This window comes from Leucoraja erinacea, chromosome 26 (genome assembly GCF_028641065.1).
Source record: "Leucoraja erinacea ecotype New England chromosome 26, Leri_hhj_1, whole genome shotgun sequence".
NCBI lineage: Eukaryota > Metazoa > Chordata > Chondrichthyes > Rajiformes > Rajidae > Leucoraja > Leucoraja erinaceus.
The window spans coordinates 17,159,332-17,182,853 of NC_073402.1; the positions used below are offsets into that span (position 1 = coordinate 17,159,332).

The following is a 23,522-nucleotide window of genomic DNA, read 5'->3' on the forward strand; positions in this document are numbered from 1 at the left end:
CCCCAAATATTGTAAACCTACCTGCCTGTGTTTGGCCTATATTCCTCCAATTCCTCCTCGTCCCCTTTTTAAAGTAACGTCCTTTTATTCTGAGGGTATGCCCTCTGGTCCTAGACACTCCCACTAGTGGAAACATCCTCTCCATGTTTGTTCTATCCAAGCCTTTCATTGGTTAGTTAGTTAGTTAGTTCTGCTCACCCTTCTACAGGAAAGATGTAGAGAATTTGGAGAGGGCGAAGAAGAACTTGTCTGGACTAGAGGGCATTGGATATAAGGAAGGTTGGACAAACTTGGATTGTTTTCTCTCGAGGTCTAAGGCTGAGGAGACACCTGATAGAAGTATTAAAAAATATATGAAAGTCACAGAATCTTTATCCCAGGATTGAAATATCAAAGACTAGAGGGCATTGCTTTGTGAGAGGAGCAAAGTTTAAATGCGAGCTGTGGGTTTTTTTTTTACGGAATGGTGGGTGCCTGGAACACATCACCGGGGGAGGTGATGGAAGCTGATACAATTTGGTATTTATGAGGGGGACATGGATATTGAGGGAATATAGATGATGTGTAGGGATTAGATTAATTTGGCATCGTGTTGAGTTTAGACATTGTCTGCTGAAGCATCTGTCCTGAATTGTTCTGTTCTAATGAAGAGGGAGCAGCTCCATCGAAATACATTGCAAGACTTATTGCACTTATTATTTACTATTTACATAATATGGCTCCAGGATAGTCCTTAACTGAGCGTGAATCAGTAGCTAAATGTGCTTCAACTTGGAACAGCAGCTGCACACTACAGTCTCCAGCCAGCACAGTAGGGGAACAGCCCACCCTGGATTGCAGCTGGGTGAGAAATTGGAAGGATGAGCCGAGCGTTAAGACCAAATTCAATAATATTTGGGAGATGGGATTAGGTGACATGGTTGATCCGGAAACTGGATAAACTGCTGCCAGATGCATGGAAGTTAACTGGCGTTGGTATTTTCAAGGGAAAGCTGTGTTAAATACTTGAGGAAGCTAGAGAATGGTTTCATATGGCAGAGGAAGTTCATGAAGAGCATGAGATTGAGGTATAAAAGTAGCAGTGTGTTTATGATGTACCATGAAGAAGCTGCAGTTCAGGAAATAAGCCATCATCTTTTTATCGGCATTATTTATGATGGAAAGCACATAAAAACATCAATTTCAATTTTTTAAAGCTTTTCTCCAACAGTAAAATAATTCCATATGCCCTTTGTAATTAATACATGACATTCTAAAATTTTAGATGAAGCAGAGATTATTAATTTTCCAACTTTTTTGTTGTTGTTTCTATGCAATAAAGCCTATATTTGGTCTTTTCGCTAAATCATTTTTACAAGACGAACCATCATTTTTAGAACTCCGCATCTCCAAATTTAATATCACTGAAACGCTGTTCTTAAAATATCTTTTAGATCTCCAGTTTGATGGTTTAAATGAAATTCAGTATTGTTACTAATGTCATTGAGGTATTTAGCAGAAGTATAACTGATATCACAAAAATATTTTCCACTTCTCAACTCGGGATAGTAGCTGGCTTCCATCAAAACATAACAGCAGATGGGAAATATCGTACGGTTTTCTGAATTTCCTCATCAATCCGCTCCGTATGTTAAGAAAAAAAGAGCAGTTGGTTGACCATGAACTGCTTTTGTCATGGACATAAATATCAGTTACTTCTCAACTGCACAGTACTAAGAAGTACAGTTGAGAAGTGGCTGACTTTAGTAATTTTACCAGGCTGTAGCCTCAATGAGTCAACAACCAAAATAGAATGGGCAGGTTTACTTGGGTAAAACCCTCTATAATTGTGGGATTCATCTTTTGCTTAAAATAAACTGTGTCTAAAACAAGGCTACAGGAATTTGTAGAAATAAGGAACTGCAGATGCTGGCTTATTGGGAAAAAATACACAAAGTTCTGGAATATCTCAGCAGGTCAGGCAGCATCTCTGGAGAACATGGATAGGCAATGTTTCAGGTTGAGAGCCTTCTTCAGACTGATTGTAGGGGAGTGGGGTGGGGGGGGGGGGTACAGGAATTTGATTTGATTTGGGCATGAAGTACATGTAGGTATATTGTCTGTGTTGTTTTGTGTGCCTTCTTTCACAATAAGGCTATTACATTATTTTTTCTGTTATGTTCCTCCTTAGGCATTACAAAAAGACATGCAATCACGCGCTGCTGCTATGGAGGATGTAATCAAGGCAACAGAACACTTATTACATGAGAATGAGGGAAAGCTAGGTACTGAAGAATTGGCAAAAGTTGAAACAAAACTATTGGAAGTTAAGGCTCAGCACAAAGTCTTGAGTCAAAGTGCCGAGAAACTTCAGAAACAAGTAGACAGTGCCTTAACGAAAGCTGTGCAGCAGGAAACAGAAAAGGTAACACCCACCAGAAAATCGATAGAAGTATTGAAAGTCAGTACAGTACCCCCACATTATAATGGTAGATTGTAACCCCATGTTACTGCACACGGGGTATCAAAAATTCCCCCTTATGGACTTTACAAGTGACTACCAGAACGTTTAAGATACAGAAAACATTTTGCTCTTATGTAAATTGTGCAGAAAAGTAGCTAAACAAACACAAAATGTGAAAATAACAACGAATTGTGGTGATTTTGTCAAGGGTTCCCATTTCAGAACTTTGTAATTACAGCATTTTCTAGGACGGCAATGCCACCCATAACTGGGTATACTGTACTGTAATGCAACAGCAGTTTTATACTAATCAAATGCTCAAACAGTGTTATAGAATAGAGGTGAAGGAGCCGCAAATGTATCTAATGTTTGTTGCTTCCTGTTTTTTCGAGTTGCCAGGGAAATGGTCATTTGTTGATGCTAATACCAAGTTTAGAAATAATAATCCAGGGAATTATGTAAATGCAGTGAATAAGTGCATAAACGTTTTGTAATTGTAATGAGGGAGAAAACCAGAATAGTGGTGAAGTAACTTTACACTGGGATAGAGTAGTTGAGCAGGAGATTGAGATTTGGGGACTGGGGTTGGGTGGTTGTGGCAGAGATAGAGAGCAAGGGGAAATCAAGATGGAAAGAAAAGGGTTGAGAGAAAAGATGAGCAAAGTAGGCGGGAGCTGAGAAGGAGGTGGACCAGGAAAGAGAGATGGAGAAAGACAGGGCGTGGAGAGGGAGCTGAGGAAGAGAGAGTGGGCAAGAACAGATATTTGTCATGTGTGTTTGGTTAGAGAGTGTTGGTGTGCCTCATCTTCAGTGTTTACTATTCCCCTCCCATTGGACCAACGCTGGCCAAGTCCACGTGTTTGGTCAGCTGAAATGGTCTGCCATGGGCACAGAACCTATTGAAAAGCTTCTTCAACTCATCTGACTTACTCATCATCAATCTTGGTGTGGGAGATTGCAACCTTCACGTGGCCCGCCCTGTTTCGACGAATGCAATCAACCCGGCGTGCACAATCAAATAAGACCAAATAGAACAAGTTGTCCTACAACTTTAGGCTGCGCAGGCCATACGCAAGAAGAAGAAGATCGTCAATCTTTAGGATTTTCTCCCAAAGACGAAAATAAAATGTTTAAATTCTACCTAAACTTTGTAAAACATCAGAACTTCTATGAAATTTATATCTCTGAGCTAACAGAATTTTGTGATTGCAGGCAAAAGCAGAAGAGGAACTTGAAGAAAATAAGGTAAAGATCGATGGTCTGTTGGAGTGGCTGTCATCCGTGGGGCAGCAGACAGCCACATATTACCCTCACATGCGGCCTCGTGAGGTCAGAGACCGTCTTGGTGAAGATGAAATTGATGCTTTAGGAAATGGTGTACGGCCACGAGACCGGGACGATGTAATGGATACTCCCACTGGGAAGGGTGGAAACCTGAACCAGCAGCAACAGGCATTGAAGGTATGAACACTCATGCTTTAACTCCTCTGATTTAGTCATCCTCAATCTGGAACATTTCCCTAAATGTTTTTGAAATATTGTTATGGTATCTGCCTCAACTACCACCTCTGGCAGCTCATTCCATATACCCACCACTCTCTGATTAAAACGATTGCCCCTCAGATTCCTATTTAATCTTTCCCCTCTCACCTTAAACCTGTGTCTTCTAGTTCTTGATTCCCCTACTCTGGGTGAAATACTCTCTGCATCTACTCTATGTAGTATGATCCTCATAATCTAAAACACCTCTATGAGATCACTCCTCATCCTCATGTACTTTAAGGAATAAAGTCCTAGCTTGCCCAATCTGACTATAGCTCAGGCCCTCCAGTTCTGGCAACATCCTCGTAAATCTTCTCTGCACACTTTCAAGCTTAAAAAACGATTTCTTATAAGCAGAGTGGCCAAACTGAACACAAATGTGACCTCACCAGCACCTTGTACAGCAGTAACATCCCAACTACTACACTCAGTACCTAGACCGGTGAAGCCGAAAGCTGCCTTAACCACCCTGTCTACCTGTGACACCACTTTCAAGGAACTATTTGCTTGCACTCCTAGGTCCCTCTGCTCTACAACCCTCCCCAGGGTCCTGCCATTCACTGTGATGGTCCTGCCCTTGTTTGATTTTCCAAAATGCTCCATCTCGCATTCATCTGCAATAAACTCAATTTGCCATTCCTCAGCCAACTTGCCCAGCTGATCAAATTGAAACTAAATCCCCAAGATATTATCAGTTTAGCTTTGTTTAGAGATACAGTGCGGAAACAGGCCCTTGAGCCCACCGAGTCCGCACCGACCAGCGATCCCCGTACACAAGCACTATCCTACACACTGGGGCCAATTTTACCAAAGCTAAGTCATCTACAAACCTGTACTTTTTTGGAATGTGGTAGGAAACTGGAGCATCTGGAGAAAACCCACGCAATAACAGGGAGAATGTCCAAACTCCATTCAAACAGCACCAGTAGTCGGGATCGGACCCGGGTCACTGGTGCTGCAAGGCAGCAACTCCACCTCTGCTATCTAAGAACAATGTAAATGAACCAAGTACACTTTGACTTTTGTTTAGGAACATCATGAAACGTTGCTGTCACAGCAACAAGCGTTTGTATTGGCGACACAGTCAGCTCAGTCCTTTCTGGATAAGCATGGCCACAATCTTTCACCAGAAGAGAGAAAACAACTGCAGAGTAACTTGAACGATTTGAAGGAACAGTATGAGACGGCGCTGTTACATGCAGACTCTCAGCTGAAATATGTTCACGCTTTGCAGGAAGAACTCCAAAAATTTCAGAAAGGTAAGTTAAAGAATTCCTTTGTTTTCCACACTTCAATTCAAGGTCTATTTACTGAAAATTGAGAAAAATTATAACTATGATGACAGAAAACTGCATGTGGTTTAAAATAACATGATCTGGAAATTAGCTTTAATAATTCTTGCCAGATAGTTTAGTTTAGTTCAGAGATACAGTGTGGATACAGTGTGGAAACAGGCCCTTTGGCCCAACAATCCGTGTCGACTAATGATTTTCCCAGTTTTCACTAATTCTATGTCATCCCAGTTTCGCATCCTACGCACCAGGGGCAATTTACAGAATAATAATAATAATAATATAATAATATCTTTTATTGTCATTGCACATAAGTGCAACGAGATTTGGGCTTGCAGCTTCCATCCAAAATGTCATAACTTCAATAACTAATTAAATTTAGATTTAGATACCCCGAGAAACATGGTTTGTAAAAAGAACATTACAACAGTAAAACAGATCAAACAGACTAAAGTGCAGATGTGTCTGTGCGACGTGACCATCCGAGGGAGATACTACAAATCTGCACGTGTTTGGAATGTGGGAGGAAACCTGAGCACCTGGTAAAAGCCCACATGGTCACAAGGAAAACGTACAAGCTCCATACAGACAGCACTTGTAGTGAGGAAGGACCTCGGGTCTCTGGCGCTGTAAGGCGGCAACCCTACCGCTGCGCCACTGTACCGCGAGTAAAGTCTAAGTGATTTGGGACATTTTCTGACTAATTTCCAGAGCTCCAAAGCATTCTGTGGTCACCATCTTCAATATTTGATAACCATCTTAATTTCTTTTATTAGATCATGGCGAATTTGAGACCTGGCTAATTCAGTCTGAGCATGAACTAGAAGAGATAAAAGCAGGTGAAATGGACTCCGATTCATTGCAAGTCAAGTTGCAGAAGCAGAAGGGTTTCTCTGAAGATGTTATTTCTCACAAAGGAGATCTAAGATATATCACTATTTCTGGGCAAAAAGTCTTGGATGCGGCAGATGTCTTTGCAGAAGCTAATGCAAATGAAGATTTAAAGAGCCCAATCGACCCATCTGTAACCCGCACACTGGTGAAGGAGAAGTTAGAAGATGCCAAAAATCGCTACAGCACACTTCATTCAAAAGTATGACTTCTTTCATTTTCTTAATATAATGGCATTTGAAGTCTTGCATTGTATTTGAAATTTTCAATTACGCCTAAGCTCAGTGCATTAATATGCATGGAGAAAGACTAACAGAATGATGTACATTTTAATCCTGTTAGAGGAAGTGTGGTAACTTGTGACGGTTCACTAAGTAATACTGGTAATGACCAGTCACCATTCTCAGGTGATCAAAGCATTATGCATCTCCCTTACTGGCCCAACACACTTTGATGAAACAGAGACCATTGCAAGGATTAATCATGAGATAATACAAAAGTGGTCTAATTTCTTTTAGAGAAAACACTAATAATGTTCCTGATAGACACAAAAAGCTGTAGTCACTCAGTGGGTCAGGCATCATCTCTGGGGGAAAAAAAGAATAGGTGAAGTTTTGGGCCAAATCCCTTCTTCAGACTGAGAGTCAGGGGAAAGGGAAACAAGATATAGACGGTGATTTGGAGAAATACAGAACAGAAAAGGTTGCAAAAGGCAATAATTATCAAGGACAGGTAGAGCCCACAACAGTCCATTGTTGGTTGTGGGCTTAGTGATAACGCGTTACACAGACAGTGAAGCTCAACTAGATGTCAATGAAACTAGTACAACGACTTAGGCGGAGGAGGGATGGAGAGAGAGGGGATGCAAGGGTTACTTGAGGTTTGGGAAATCAATATTCGTACTGCTGGGTTGTATTCAGCGGTTTATTGGAATGAATATAATTCCTAAAAGATTGACACAACAAGCTAGAGAAGCTCAGCAGGACAGGCAACATCTCTGGAGAGAAGGAATCGGTGACATTTTGTGTCGAGACCCTTCTTCAGACCCGACCCGAAACGTCACCCATTCCTTCTTTTCAGAGGTGCTGCCTGTCCCGCTGAGTTACTCCAGCTTTTTGTGTCTCTCCTTGGTTCAAACTAGCATCTGCAGTTCCTTCTTACACAATATAATTCCTAAAGTCAGCGCAGATCAAATGGTTCTGAATTATTATAATTGAATCCTTTGCTTCTAACTTTGGTGTGCATTGAATGTTGCCTTTTCATCTATGGTTCTCAAAAAAATGATGCAGGCAGCATCCAATTCTCGATGGTCTTTGACTAACATTAGTTTTTGCAATGGACCAGTAACATATTGTGTGAGCCATTTTGGAGAGGTTGAACACTCGATACTTGGCAGCATTTCACCAAAATTGAGGGTTTTAAAAATCTATATAATTTTTTTTTTTTGGTTAACAGTGCAATAAACTTGGCACTCACCTTGCCAATATGTTGGAGAAATATCAACATTTCCATGACATTGCCAGTGAGCTGAATTCATGGCTGGAGAACTCGGAGGCAACTGGAGATAGGCTTCTGTTGGAAACTATTTCTTCTGATCCAGAAAGCTTACAGAAACACCTTGCAGAAATCAAGGTAATCAAAGTTGTTTTTTCTATAAATTGCTGCATAATATTACTTTGTCTGAATAATAAGTAGAAATGTGAATGTCTTGAAATAATGTTAAAATGCACCTCAGACAATGGGAATTGAGGCCAGATGGAAGGTTTGATATTTGGAATAGTATGGTGGGCCACACTAAATTTAGTTCCATTTTTGTTTCAATGAAGAAACAAGGAACTGCAGATGCTGGTTTACAAAAAATAACACAAAGTGCTGGAATTACCCAGTGGATAAGGCAGCATCTCTGCAACTGAAGAGTCTGAAGAAGGGTTCCGACCCAAAACATCACCTAACCATGTTCTTCAGAGATGCTGCCCGGCCTGCTGAGTTACTCCAGCACTTTGTCTTTTTTTGTTTTTTTGGAAGCCTGACAACAAACCTGCAGCATTCTGCTTCTGGGAAGCTGAACTGCTCTACAATTACAATGGGCATATTTTTAACCTTGTTTTTATGAGCTTCCCGGTGTTTGGGTTACTTGCATGGACATTCAACTGAGACTCGGTGATTGGGGACGAAGGTAGCTAATTCTGGATAACCTCAAATTTACAATAGTAGAACAAGGGAGGCCAACAAAGAGCTGATGGACTAATCAGGTCCAGGAATAACAAAGGATTGCAGCAGAACATGAGGTAAGGTGTCAGAAAGTTGTGACTCAATTTGGGGTCAGATTTGTTTGCAAGATTACAAAAAGTTTAGTTTAATCCAAATAAATATGGAGTTAGTAGTTATGCACATGGAATTTGCAACAGAAAGGCAAATCAGTGGCGCCAGATTTCACAATATCGGAGGGTATTGCTGCTCGTTCAGTCAGAGAAGCAGCCTGACCATCGAGTTACAGTAAATGAGTTGGGGTTTGACGATGGTGAAGTGGAAGCTGTGTGCTGTCAATGTAGAACTTAGTGTCACGTACTTGGCCAGGGTTATCGAGGGCATCACCCATTTGATTAAGGCACAAGAGACTGTAAGTGCTGGGAACTGGGGTTAAGAAAGAGCTGATGGAGGAACCCAGCAGGTCAGGAAGGAAATAGACAGACAGCATTTTGGATCTAGATCCTTCATCTGAGCGACAAGAGTAGAGGGGAGATGGTCAGTATAAAAAATCTGACTAACCTGCCAATCAACCCCATCTGTGTAGGAAAGAACTGCAGACGCTGGTTTAAATCGAAGATAGACACAAAATGCTAGTTTGTAACTCAGCGGGACAAGCAGCATCTCCAGAGAAAAGGAATGGGTGCCATTTTGAGTCGAGACCCTTCTACAGATGATCAGTCTGAAGAAGGGTCTTGACCGGAAACGTCACCCATTGCTTCCCTCCAGAGATGCTGCTTGTCCCGCTGAGTTACAAACCAGCATTTTGTGTCTATCTTTGAATCAACCCCATCTCATCTGTATCCACCTAGCTCTTGTCCTACCCTCGCTGTATATTGGCTTTCTCTCCTCTACTCTTTTAGCCCATATGGAAGGTGTAGACACAAAACGCTGACTCTCCATTTCCCCCCACAGATGCTGAGTTCCTCCAGCAGTTCTCCTTCTGTTTTTGGTACATATTTAATTAATGTGAGAGATCCAGGATAGTAGATGGGAACTTTTGGAGTAAAGGAACAGGAGCAGAAAACAGTTACTACGTGGAACGCAACCTATTGCAGTCAAATGTTTGTACTTGGTGCTGAAGAGGCAAATGACGGCTTTGGCATTATTGTGCAAATCTTGCTGTGTTTTAAATCTAAGCTTCAAGTGTTGCATGCGATGCAAACTCTAATAAAGTTTTTAAATATTTTCTTCCGTCTTGGTATGGTCGGCAATTATTGGCTATTGATATTTGGCTTACTTTGTTGTTTGTAGGGCTAGTCTCATGAAGACTAGCTAAGGATAGTGAGCTCGACAACAACAAGGAATGCTCACGCATCAGATATGTTTAACACTATGTTTAACAAACATTCATGATGATCAATGTAGATTTTTGATCTGGTGACATGTTAAAGCTGTGAAGTTAGACAAAAAAGCTGTGGAAACGCAGCGGGTGAGGCAGCATCTATGGAGCGAAGGGACAAAAATGCTGGAGAAACTGATACTTTTTATTTCAACATGTTTACTGCCAGGTCAAATTAGCAGAAAATTGTAAAAAATATACTGGGAAAGGGTATATTCTTTCTTTTATTAGCGTGATATTTTAATAAACCTTCTGAGAACTGCCAGGTATGGTTACCTGTCCGCAATCAACCTGAGATTATTTGTCGGTGTGGCAATTCTTAAGTAATGTACTTGGTGCTGAAGAGGACAATGACGACTTCTGCATTATTGTGCAAATCTAAGTATTCTTAAGCAAAAAGATGGGGGACGTTTAAACTAGCCCAGCTCTCGGTCTTCCAATATCCTGTGGTGACTAGGTCCTTGCTAATTCAAGCAACACTCTCTCCAAAGCAGGCTGTTGGGGATTACTGTGGTGTTTTTACAACATCTTTATCCCAATCTGTATATCTCCATAACGCACCTGGGCAATATCAAAATACACCAAGCCATTAGTTGAGCTAAGTGGTCCTTTTACAGAGAGAAGGATTCATTTAAATATGAATGAGTTATTGTATAATTTTGCATTTACAGGTGCTTCAGGGAGACCTAGCTGAGCATGAAGTCGGCGTAGAAAAGTTACAAAAAGCAGCAAACTCCTTGATGTCCTTGGATGATGACCTTGTTCCAAACCAAGATCAAATTCAACTAACGACAGGTACCATTTCAGTACTAGCTGTTTACACCAAAATGTGGTTCTGTAATTGCAACAAATAGGAAATAACGCTGCTTCTCAGCAAATCATCCATCTTCAATATATATAAATAAAATTGGTGATCCGCCAACCTCTCTATATCTTTCTAAAAAATTAATTGTCATTTATAATTCAGGCTTCAAATCCTGAGTCATCTTCACATAGTAGATCATAAATCTACTCTCATTTGATTACAGCAATGAAACTTTTCAGGTAAATACAATTATCATCTACAAATGACAGTGACTGAAATGTTTTAAATAATAATGTAAGTTTTCAAAGTTCAATAATACTTGAGAAATTGCCTTTCTTCACTAAATTGATGGCAGTGATTCAGACATCCCAAAAGTATTGTAAAATGTGAATTGTATGATGTCTCTGCCAAAGTGGCACATAGTTTATGTGTTAGGTCATATGAAACTATTGCATGAGCAGTAACCTATGGTTTAGAATTGTTGGGTTAATCTTCCCTTATTTGGTGTACTGAAAATAAAAATAGCACCAATTGGGAATTCCTGAAGGGAATCAAAGCGATACACTGATATTAGTTGAAGCAACTAATTAGGCTCTAGTTGTGCCTTGACTGAAGCTGTTCATTCAATGCTAAGGACATTATTTGTAAATCTGACAATTTACAAACAATAGAAAAAATATAAATATACTGGGAATCTGAAACAAATCAAGAAAACAGACTGGGAATAAAGAATTCAGTCAGGAGTTAAAATGTATGAGGGAAAAATTTGACATTTTAATGTTGCTTTTCTTTTTCCAGATGCTCTGTTAACTATTCTACTTTCTACATTTTTTTTTTGTTTTCTAAATTCCAAGTTGGCTAATATTTCTGCTAATTTTCTGAAGAATCAATTTATCTTGTATATCAGTTTACAAATGTATCATGGGTAAAGTAAGTGGACAAATGGTTTAATGTTATGCAACGGGAATGTGGCGAGTGTGAACATCTGGCAGTGATGCAGTCAGGGAAGTATTTGTGACTAACGGCACAAAGGCCCACAATGAGAGGTGATTTTTCATGCTCTGCTGGAAGTGCAGTGCAGAGACACGCAACCAATCGCCCCAACAGTGCAGAGTGGGCCGCTGCGACCAGGCTTCTGCTGAGAACTTTCGCAGCTGTTATCAGAGCCTGCCCCGCTGAGCAGAATACTCTTTATGTTTTTTTGCTGCCCCACTTCCCTCCACTCCACCTGCTCCCCTCCTTGACGGGGGGAAAAAAAGGGTTGAAGTCAAAGTGGTCTTATAAAAAATGTTGCACAGAACTGAATAGTCTAATTGTATTAGACAGAAGATAGACACAAAAGGCTGGAGTAACTCAGCGGGTCAGACAGCATCTCAGGAGAATAGGAATAGGTGACGTTTCGGGTTGAGACCCTTCTTCAGACAGTCAGGAATTGTATTCCTCGGTTTCTCTCGCCTCTCTTATTTTGCATATTCATCCTCCTCTTCCCTGTTCCTCATTTACTCTCTTATCTCACCCCATTCCCTTTATTCATTCCCTACTCTTGTTTTTGCTCCCACATTCCCCTTTTAACTTTCCTCCTTATAACATAGAACAGTACAATACAAGAATGGAACCCTCAGCCCACAATGTTTGTACCGAACATAATCCCGTCTTGAACATAATCCCTTCTCGTGGAACCCCCCTCGGCTTTAGAACTCTTTATCCAAAACTGCCGTCCCGACATCAACCGCCTCAACTTCTCCACTCCCCTGTCTCACTCCAATCTCTCCCCCCCTGAACGTACTGCCATCGACTCACTCCGCAACAACCCAGATTGGGCTATCAAAGGCATACTCAATAATCCAAAATTAAACTGATCGCATCTGCCCATACATGATCCATTTCTTTGTGCCTATATAAAAGCCTCTTAAATACCACTTTCGCATCTGCCTCCTGCACCATCCCGGCAATACGATCCAGGCACCCACCACTCTCTGTGTAAAACAAAACCTGCCCCTCACATCTCCATTAAACTTTCCCTCTCTCTCACCTTAAAGCTGTGCCCTCTAGTGCTGGACAATTCCAGCTTGGGGGGAAAAAGGTTCTGACTGTCTAGCATATCTATACACTTCTGTGCCTTTTCTTTCCTTTAACCATTACTTCAAAGCAAAGTTCACCTTTCCTTGCATTACTGACTTTTAGAATTTCATTCTCCAAAATAAATATTTGTATTTATGCAAACTGAAACTTTACACAATACAATCATTAAAAAACACATGCTGAATATCTGAATAACATAGTCTTGTATTCCTTTTAGGTTCCATCACGCAGAGGTTCAAGAAATTGTCTACAGTAGTTTCAGAACACAACGAGAAGATGCAGGTATCAATCGCTCAGTCTCAGAGTGTTCAAGAAGGTCTGGATAATTTACTGAACTGGCTGGAAGGTGTTGAAAAGAGTTTGAAAAATCAGGATAATTTGCCGTTGTCGTCTGCTGCCATCCAGGATTCCCTGGCCCAAAACGCTGTGAGTTTTCTCCTAGTCTTTTGCTTTTTGCAGAAGTTGAGAAGTTATGATAGCCATATCATACCCGGTGTCATAGTTTCATACATGTATTATGATTTTGTGAAAGACCTTGTCTAAGTAGACTCCTTGCCGCAGCAATACGTGCTTTAGTCAGAATACCCACTGATTGTGAGTGTTTTCCCTCCATCCCTCCCTCCCTCTCTCCTTCCCTTCCTTGTTTCCTTGCTCATTCCCTCTCTCTTTCTCATATATCACAGGACAAATATATATCTCAATCAAGAGCATACTGGAGCAAGCAATGGCCATGAATAGCAGTAAAATCACAATGTGTGAAGTTTGTGCTGAAGTCCAAAGAAGTACACTATTTTAAATAACAATTTGTTTTCTAAAACTTTTCAGAAATTAAAGCAGGATATTGCTAGTCATCAAAGCAGCATTAACACAATCCAGGAAATGGTTCACGGTTTTATTGAAAATACAGATAGAGCAACTGCTTCCTCACTGCAAGAGAAGCTTGAACGGTTGAATAGCCAAGTGCAAGCGGTGTGCAATGAGCAACAGGTGAAGGAGGAGAAGCTGAGGAAACTGCTACCTAAAACAGAGCAGTTTGAAAAACTGGTGCAGGATGTTGGACAGTTCATCGAAAACAAATCTCAGAGTCTGGCAGCTGGAGGAGATCCCAATGAAGATATTGCTCACTTTTCACAGAAAATACTGGTAAATACATTATTTGTGAAATTCTACTTCTATCTTCATTTCTATTAATGGCATCAAAAATATATATTTTATTGTGTGTGTGTGTGTATATATGTTAATATATGTGATTTATTAAACAGCTAGCTGTGTCCAGCTCTCTTTATAACTTAGATAATGAAGCGATCCATGTCCAATGTCTATAGAACTTTCATTATGCTTTTGATTTGTGGACACTTGGAGATCATCCTTAATTTTCTTTGCGATGGTTCTTCCGCCGAGCCTACATGTATGCCACACTAGTGCTATCTAAATAAGCAAGGACTTAACCATTTCCCAAGGATGTGCCACTGCTCAGATTCCTCTCACCAAACTCTTGAGAGCAGATTCTAAACTATACAATACAATACAATACAATATTTATTACATGTCAATTGAACCTCAGTGAGGCTCAAACGAAACTCCGTTTCCACAGCCATACAAAAAAAGACAATTCCTACAAGACTTACACACAATTCAATTTACAAAAACTTACACACAATTCAATTTACGAAGCCCCCGGCGGGCAATGGTAAGTCCCACGGCCATTTTAGGCCACGCCGGGCGATGTACGGCCCTGCTCCAGATCTAAAAGTCACGAAGTTGGAGCCCCCGACAGGTGTTCGAATGTCCCGCGGCCATTAAAGCCGCGCCGGGCGATGTACGGCCCCGCTCCGGTTCGTTCCAACCCCGCGACATGGGCGGGAGAAGTTGCGTTGCGGGAGCTCCGAAAAGCGGTCTCCACCCGGACCCGCGAGCTCCCGATATCCCGACAGTCCACAGGTATGCAGCAGGAGCTTCCGAGCTCCGGGGTCGGGCCGCAGCAGCAATCCACCACCGCTCCCCATGCTCCGAGGCCAGCCAGCCCCACGATGGTGAGTAGTCCGCAGCTCCGCGACTGGAGCCCCAGGTCGTTCCGGCTGGAGGCTGCTCCACGGTGCTAGGCCCCAACGACAACGGACAAAAACTATAGTAGGGCAAATAGAACTGCAGGCTCTAACCCACATATGATAGAATCATCCTTGTCTACAGCTGTTGCATAATGTCCCCACGTGTACTCAATGCCCTTATCAATGAAGACAAGTACGCCACATGCCTTCTTCACCACCCTATCTATGTGCGCACCACTTTCAGAGAACTATGTTTCTGTACTCCGAGTTATCTTGACTCGACAATACTTTCCACAAACCTACCATTTACTGTGCAGTCCTGCCTGGCTTGACTTGCCAAAATGCATCACCTCAAATTTGTCAGATTTAAATTCAACCATTGGCCACTTCCTCCCTTGATCCAGGATTTTTTTTGCAAACTTAGACATCCTTCCCCACCGTTTTGGTACCATCTGCTCCCTTACTAACCAACCACATTCTCAAACCAAATAGAACTGTGTATGTTTCTTCACTGCATGTGAGTGGTTGGAGAATATGGACCACAACTACCACCTTGAAGGGAAGCAGATGTGTACAAACTGTTCTGAAATGACTGGTGGTGATCTCATCCTCATCTGAAAAATAAATATTGCTGTTAAATGGATTTTAAACTTTCTGAATTTAGTTGAGTTTACAGATACAGCATAGAAACAGGCCCTTCGGCCCATCGACCCACCGAGTCCACGTCGACCATTGACCACCCATACACTAGTTCCATGTTCTCTACACCATGTTCTTAACCTGCAAAACTGCTCGTCTTTGGAATATCTTGTACAATTAAATATATTATTGTAATACTGCCTTCTTGATAAACATGATAATTTGATCATCTCTTGTTCTCTTGACTCTTTATTACAAATAAAGGATTTTAATTTCAGTTAAGTGCTGAGATTGGAGAACAATTGTTTTATATAATTTTTATTAGAAGATCAACAGTGGCAACATTAAAACATAGAAGAGCAACTAGGCTACCGTTTTTAATGGCACGTGACCATGTGTTTCCTTACCACAGGAGGCAAGCACAGAAATGGTGAAGCAAAGGGAAGACTTACAGGCTCTGCAGCAGCTCGCTGAAGAACTGGCCACATTTGACATCTTGACGGAAAAGAATCAGCTCACGGAGACTGTCAAAGACCTAACCAAAGGGTACAAAAAACTAGAACTGAATATTAAGAAGAGGTAAGAGATGATGATTCTTCAAATTGACTTTCCTAAAACATTTATTAGCTGCTATTATTATTATTATTATTTCTTCGCATATTTGGCTTTAATAAAACCCATTCATTAAATTAATGCCTTATCACGCTTTGAATAAATATGCTGACTAAAAGGTCAAAATTGGCATGAATGTTTTGAGCAGCTTGAATCCGTGTGAATTTATTTTTCTATTTTTCTCCCTCTGATTTCCTTCTTTCCTGTTTGTTATTTTTTAGATGAATCCATTTCCATTCAATAATCTTCATTTGCAGACCTCCAGTAGCGCACACATTTCCTCTCGTGTTCGCTCTCACTCCTGTGCGCTCTCTCCCTATGATTGAATGAGTTGTCACTTGGACAAACAATACATTGTCAGCCTGGGAAGCATTTACAGCGTGATGTCTGTCAGGTGGCAAAGATGGGATTGGGATTGTAATGGAGGTTAATGTAACAAAGTTCAAGAGGGTGGTCATTGTGGCGGCCAGAATGTGTGGTTGGAGCATGCCTCAGGATTTTAAATTGTAGACCATCCAAACTTCAGATTAGATTAGATTAGATTCCTTTATTGTCATTCAGACCTTTCGGTCTGAACGAAATTTCATTGCCTGCCGTCATACATATAATAATAAATAACAAAACATACAATAAACACAAATTAACATCCACCACAGATTAACATCCACCAGTGAAAGGCAATATTATCTCAATGAATTTGATTAAGTCGTTCCAGAAAACCTTTTGAGCACTAGGTTTTTGAAAAGGAAAAGGAACGATTCTCATCACAATTTTACTGCGATCATTTTGTTACATTTTTTGAAATCCTTTTGTAATTGGGTGCAATGAGAATCGTTAACACTTTGATCCATATCTGTCTAATATTCGTTATTTGCAGCACATTTGATTTTTCGTTTTGCCAGGGTTAATGAAATGTTTTCACTCATCAGATTCTTTGTAATCATGCATACCTTGAAATCTAAACACAACTTGTTAATTTGTTTAGCAACATTAATTTGTGACTTAAAGTTATCCTTTCTAAGAATTTAATGAAACTTAAAACTGACTCTTCATTTCTGAGTAACAGTGGATTTGTTTGAAATGAGCAGGTTTGCACTTTTTGGAAGCACATGATTACCTGCCCCTTAGAACACGCAACATTTTTACCGTCCGTCTCAGCAGTTTTTAAGAAAAAGTATAAATAACAGGCTCAAACTGGCTTTATGTTGTGAAAGATAGAACGCAATTGATGTGGTATAAAAACAAATTGTTTTCAAGAAGTCTGATTTGCCATGAGTTATTTTCTGTGGCTATATTTTTAAAGGAAGTTACAATTGGCTGCAGAAGTAAGTTGGTGATCAATATGTCTGAATTTCCAGGCAGTGGTCAACTACCACTCTGGCTGTTTCAAATCTTGTAGGTTCTCTTAGCTGGAGTGGGTCTTCTGACAACTTCCTGAATGCAACTGATACTTAGTTTAGAGATACAGCACGGAAACAGGCCCTTCGGCCCACCAGGTCCGTGCCGACCGTTACTCTGGGCTTGAGACACCCCAGTGCAGTACAGAGCTCCAATGTTGTAAGAGGCAAATTCTGCCCAGAGGACCCAACCTTCACCAATTGTCTAAACGCATGCCTTGAATGTTTCGGAAAATCTGTGACAATAACCAACATTCAAAACAATTTACGTTTTTTAAATTTAACAATCATAAAACTTGTCTTGCATTCTCTCGGCCAGTCCTCTCCACTGATTGGAGTCACTGAATAGTGGGCAGATTTTCTAGGGGAAAATTAATTGCTGGGAAATTGCAGCAAATTGGAATTTTGTCTTGGAGCCCAAGCCGAGTTCAACATCATAGTGTCGTTGGGAAATTAGGAAGTTTAGGACTCCCCATTGCATTTGCATTTCTACAATGAATATTGAGGCCTTTGTGTATAGGAGCCTGCTTGGATTTAACAGAAGATGGCCTCTTTGAATTTCTTCCTTCTGTTGAGTGATGAATACTCATTCTCTGGTGGTCAGCACTACAATGGGGAATTGGGAATGATGGCAGAGAATGATGGCAAGTACAATCGGGAAAAAAAAACCCTTTGTAATTGTATCAGTAAACCAGATATGTATTCTAAATTAGTTCAGGTAGCCCAGCATTTCCAACATTAGAAGCATTTTCTAATAATGGATTAATAGGTCACTGATTGAGCCTCAATTTTTCAGGGAGGAAGAGGCAACATCCTGCCAGCAGTCTCTGAGCGACTTCACTTCCCTGGTTGAGTCGATTAGAAAATGGTTAAAGGAAACAGAGACTCGCATTCCGTGTTTTGAATCGGCACTTGAGACAGACACAATCAAGGAACAGATCCAAGAAGTGGTGGTAAGTCTACGTAAAATGAAAAGCATACGGTATTTGCTATTTTAAGGAATATCAGGATTTTTTTTTTTCAATTCATGTGCAGGATGACTGTGAAGATGAATCGGTCTGTATGCAGGCTTTCCACATTTTGGTCAAGCAAGTTTGCTCCTCCTTGTGTGCAAACATTTCCTGTTATTATTTTGAGGAGGACGGGAGGGAGAATGGTCTCAATTAATATGAAGTAAACCCGTCGTGTGAAGCAATTGTCCGTAATGTCTGAGAAAAGAAGCACAAAAACAAGCCTCAATTGACAAAGGTTTTTAATAAAACGGTATGATAAGGCTTATTTTAATTAACAGGTTCTTTTGGAAGATTGGTCAGCAAAATCTCCACAAATTCAAGAAATAAACCACAAAGGAACTGAGTTAGAAAGTCTCATCATGGAAATAACATCTCCAGACACTGCTTTGAACACCAGTAAAACAGGTAACATCTTGGATCAGGAAAAGTGCAGTTGACCTTATCGTTTTGTAACTTTTTAACTAACTTTGTCTTCTTCTACAATGCTCCATACACCATCATAAGAGTGTGCACAAGATACCTGATCGAAACCTCTCTCAAAGCAATTCTATAGTCAACTTAGAACAAGAAAGAATGAAAATGAATGATTTAAATTTCCTTTTTACTCCACATAGTGTCAGCAGAATAAGCCGCTTGGCACACTGATTCCATGCTGACCATCAAACACACACATACACTAATCCCCGTTTCTTCTCCCACATTGCCATCACCTCTTCCCAAGTTCTGCCACTTACCTAACCATTAAGAGCAAAGTATAATTAATCTATCAACCAAAACATGAAGAGGATACTCTCATGATCACGGGACAACTTGAAAACTCCACGTAAAATGCGGCCGGGGTCAGAAACAAGCCTGATCAATGGAGCTCTGAGGCAGTAGCTCTACCAGCTGCACCACTGTGTGGCCCTGCCTAGGGCTCAGCCATGCCCATGAACGTTTCTATCCATTATACCGTTGCTACCATATTGATCATTACTGGATCATTTAGTAACACAACATATGAAACATACACTGGATCTATTAGCCTGTGCTTCTGATTGTTTCTTGCAATGTTTCCCATGTTTTTTTAATCTTTTTATTATTATTTATTTAAATGTTGCTTGATTTCTTACAAATTACAATTTCTAATTGGTGTAATCACATTTCACCAGTGTGCTTGCCATATTAACGTAAATTTGATTAATACTCTCCCTCGAGTTTATATTCTATATTGGAAAAGCAGCAGTTTACTTGCTGAACCCTATAATTGATTAGCTTAATGTATCTTATTTGTCAGCACTGTGTAAGTATGTAGCTTATTCTTAATTCTCTCTATATATGACTAGTAAGTTGTTTCACTTTTCTTAGCTTGAATGCTGCAATTAATTGAGTTGTTTAAAGTAAAATTTACATGCTGCAGAAGAATTTTGTCCATAGATAAATTTGAGACACAAGAGACCGCTGATACTGGACTCGGGAGTAATTTTAAAAAACTCCTGTAGCAGATTTTGTTTTTGCACCATGGATAAATTTGATACAATGTGATATGAAATGGTATAATCTATGGTGCAGTGTGCTTTGTATGTTGTACTTCACCATAATTGATCCATGAACTTCACTCAAAGCAGGGTACAATACACACATGGTCCTAAATGGCACTTTTATAGCACGCAGTAGAGGATATAGTTTAAATGACAAATATGTTCCTGGATGCAGGAGAGCCCCCTTGTAACTCTTCAGATAGTACTATGGAATCTTCCCTCTGCATTCAAGAAAGCTAATAGGACATGGTTTGAGATCTCATCAAAGTCGTGGCACTTCCATGCATATAATTTTATTTTTCTACTTAACACGTCATTCTGGAATACACAGAATCTGTGGCGTTTTATGTGACTTCATGGCCAGCTGAAACTGAAGCAAATCTGCTATCGCTCTCAATGATGATACCGTCCATGGTCGCAGAGCTTCAGAAAAACGGATTAAAGATGCTGGACAATTTTATACACCCACCAGTGTATACAAAATAGATTATGATAAATTGAAGTGAAACTATCCAGGTGTACATCTAATATTTATGCACTGCTGCAAAACAGTACAAAAGCTTTTTTTTTTACTTTATAACAAAATGCTTCATGTGTAAATCGATGTGCTTGTTTATGTCTTGCTTTGTTCCACTAAGGGAACCTGTGTCTGTTGAGCGTTTGTTCCTAATATTGGCTGTCCCGTGCATTGTTCTGTCTCCCTGTTGTTCACATAGGTTCTGTGATGATGAATGGTGGAGTGACTGCGCCTAGTATGAATGGGTACCACAGGAGCAAAGGTGAGAATGTATAGAAACACGAGGTGTGTTTATGTTGGATTTACTAGCCAATTTACATCCAGAGTTAAATTCCCACATAGAAAAATAAATTGACTTTGGACTTTTTAGTGTTTAGAGATACAACGTGGACACAGGCCCTTCGGCCCACCAAGCCCGTACCGACCAGCGATCACCCCGTGCTGCAGCACTATCTTCACATTAGGGACATTTTACAGAAGCCAATTAACCTACAACTCTGTAGGTCTTTGGAGTGTAGGAGGAAACCGGAGCACCCGGAGAAAACCCATGCGGTCACAGGGAAAATGTACAAACTCCGTACAGACTGCACCCGTTGTCAGGATCAAATTCAGTTCTCTAGCGCTGTAAGGCAGCAACTCTAACACATGCCGGCATTGTGCCAATAATCGGGTTGAAATTTATATGTTGGAATAGTTGGCCCATCAAATCAATGACAACACATTCCCATTGGACCCATTCTCCCACTTAGCTCCCTTTAACCTATTCTCTTTCACATGCTCAGCAACACAGTAGCTCCTTTCCCCGCAATGTTAGTAGTAATTTGCATTAGCCAATTAACCTTCTATCCAATAAATCCACGCCTTGAAATGACAAACTGAAATATGCAAACACCATACAGTACTGAAGAATTGTGATCGCTGGAACTGTGAGGCAGTGTTGCCTCTGCTCCATCCAGTAGAACCCTACCCACTTAAATAAAATGGTGTCAGTGAATTATAAGTATATTGTTCCCAAGCAGTTGTAAGAAGAACATTTGCACATATTGACTCGTAGTCAGAGGTATTCTAACCATGATCTAAAATTCAGAATTTGTAGTAAGATATAATACGGTGACAGTGAATCTGTCTCCACCACATGCTGTGAATTCAAGATTCCAACTACACGTTGTGAATAAAAAAAACACACTTGATCTCATCATTCTTAATTCATTTCTCCTCCTTTATTACCTATGACCTCTAATTCTTGAACGCTCCACGAGCAGGAACAGCCCTGTACCCATACTGTCAATATTCCTCATCAATTTATATACAAATTAAAACATTGTAGCTCACAACTCCTTTATTTCTAGGTCATTAGTATAAGATTTATTTTGTAAGAAAACATTGCGTCTAAGACTGATCCCTGGGGAATACCACTATCCTGCTTCCTCCAGCCCCAAAACCATATGTCTGAAGCAATCCCTGGAGCATGCACATGAGTAATTAGAAAAAGACACTTTAGGTATTTCTTTGCTTCTCCTTAGGGTGGCTGTTTTATAATTTTCTCCAATATGAACTTAGATAACAAATCAGAAAGTGTTTTAGAGACAAAAACCTGGAATAACAGACAGCATCTCTGGAGAAAAGGAATATGTGATGTTTCGGGTTGAGACCCTTCTTCAGACCCAACCCGAAATGTCACCTATCCTTTTTCTCCAGAGATGCCGCCTGACTTACTCCAGCTTTTTGGGTCTATCTCTGGTTTAAACCAGCATTTGCAGTTCCTTCCTACTCCGGAAATGTTTTGCTTTGTAGGTACTATGGGCAAAAGTTAAAGAAATCATAAGTCATCATTATGGCTTAACCTCTTTGTCCCTAATGATCAACATTTCAAAATGCGATGTAACATAACTTTATTAGTACTTGCCCATTTCAATTTCTACCTCAATCATGTTTACTTTTTAAATTAAAAATTAAAGCTTGATATGTTGTGAGAAGTTTTCAATATGATCGGCTGATCGTACTGAGGACACAATTATTGTTGAATGGCATCATGCCCCAGAATTGAAGTCCAGCAGTAGCTGCCACTGAGAATGGAGGTGACTTACTTTGAGATCAGCACCGAAAGCTGCAATTTTGACCCTGACACTTTAAAATCACATTTGCTCACTGACTCGTTTAACTTTTTGTAGAACTTGCAGAAATCCAGCAGAATGTCTCTGATGTGAACCATAATTATAAAATCCTTGGTAATACGCTGAAGGAATGTCAGGACCATCTAAGCGCCACACTTAACCAAATGCAAGAGGTCGAGGAAGAGACTGCTTCTATCATGAACTGGCTGGAATCAAAAGAACAGACTTTAACCTCTTTAAGCTCATCATCAATCAAAACTCAAGCTATGAAAGCACAAGTAGAGCAAAACAAGGTGACTTTTTAAAATAAATATGATAAAGTACATCCCAGAGATAATAATGGCATAATTTAAATTAACACATTGTTGGTGCATCTAGAGCTACTGATCTTCCATATGAGGGTAACTTGAATATTTTTCCAGTAGTTTGTTGGCAGGGAACGTGAGGGATAAATCATGATGACTAAATTGGATGCCATTTTTTGAACTTTAGTCCTTTGTTATTCTGGCTCTTCAAGCTCGAGGGCACTCTCCTGAAAAACCTCGAGCTGGATCGACCGTCAGCGATGAAACCACGAGCCGGATAGACCGTCTGTGTGTGTGTGTGTGTGTGTGTGTGTGTGCGTGCATGCACGCACACACACACACACACACACACACACACACACACACACACACACACACACACACAGCAAAGTCGGGGGCCAGGGAAAGCGGGGGAGCGCTGTCTGAAATTCACACCTGCGATGAACAGGAAGGTAAAAGACGGCTGACACAGTTACGGTAAGACCTTATAGAGAGGGGGGGGAGGGAGAGAGAAGGGGGGGAGAAGAAATGGAGACACTTTTAAGATGCCAGACAACTTTTAATAGTTTAGCGGGCATTTAACATTACTGGTCGGTTGACTTACCTTTTTTTTCTCAACGAACTATTACCTTCAACTACCTTCGATTACCTACGATAGCATTACGTCCCACTACAACCTACCTCGACTAAACCTACGAGTAAAAAAAAATCTA

At 40.5% G+C, this 23,522-nt stretch overlaps 1 protein-coding gene across 1 annotated transcript in view; it reads left to right on the plus strand.

Annotated features, from left to right (window-relative positions):
* LOC129709575 (microtubule-actin cross-linking factor 1-like) overlaps nt 1-23,522 on the plus strand; it is a 335,842-nt gene that overhangs the window by 252,768 nt on the left and 59,552 nt on the right. The window contains exons 41-53 of the mRNA XM_055656025.1: nt 2,171-2,404; nt 3,656-3,904; nt 5,016-5,244; nt 6,054-6,370; nt 7,624-7,800; nt 10,429-10,552; nt 12,862-13,070; nt 13,470-13,787; nt 15,744-15,910; nt 18,137-18,293; nt 18,632-18,758; nt 20,590-20,652; nt 22,562-22,797. Coding sequence (XP_055512000.1) covers nt 2,171-2,404; nt 3,656-3,904; nt 5,016-5,244; nt 6,054-6,370; nt 7,624-7,800; nt 10,429-10,552; nt 12,862-13,070; nt 13,470-13,787; nt 15,744-15,910; nt 18,137-18,293; nt 18,632-18,758; nt 20,590-20,652; nt 22,562-22,797 — 2,607 coding nt within the window. The remainder of the gene's footprint in view (nt 1-2,170; nt 2,405-3,655; nt 3,905-5,015; nt 5,245-6,053; nt 6,371-7,623; nt 7,801-10,428; nt 10,553-12,861; nt 13,071-13,469; nt 13,788-15,743; nt 15,911-18,136; nt 18,294-18,631; nt 18,759-20,589; nt 20,653-22,561; nt 22,798-23,522) is intronic.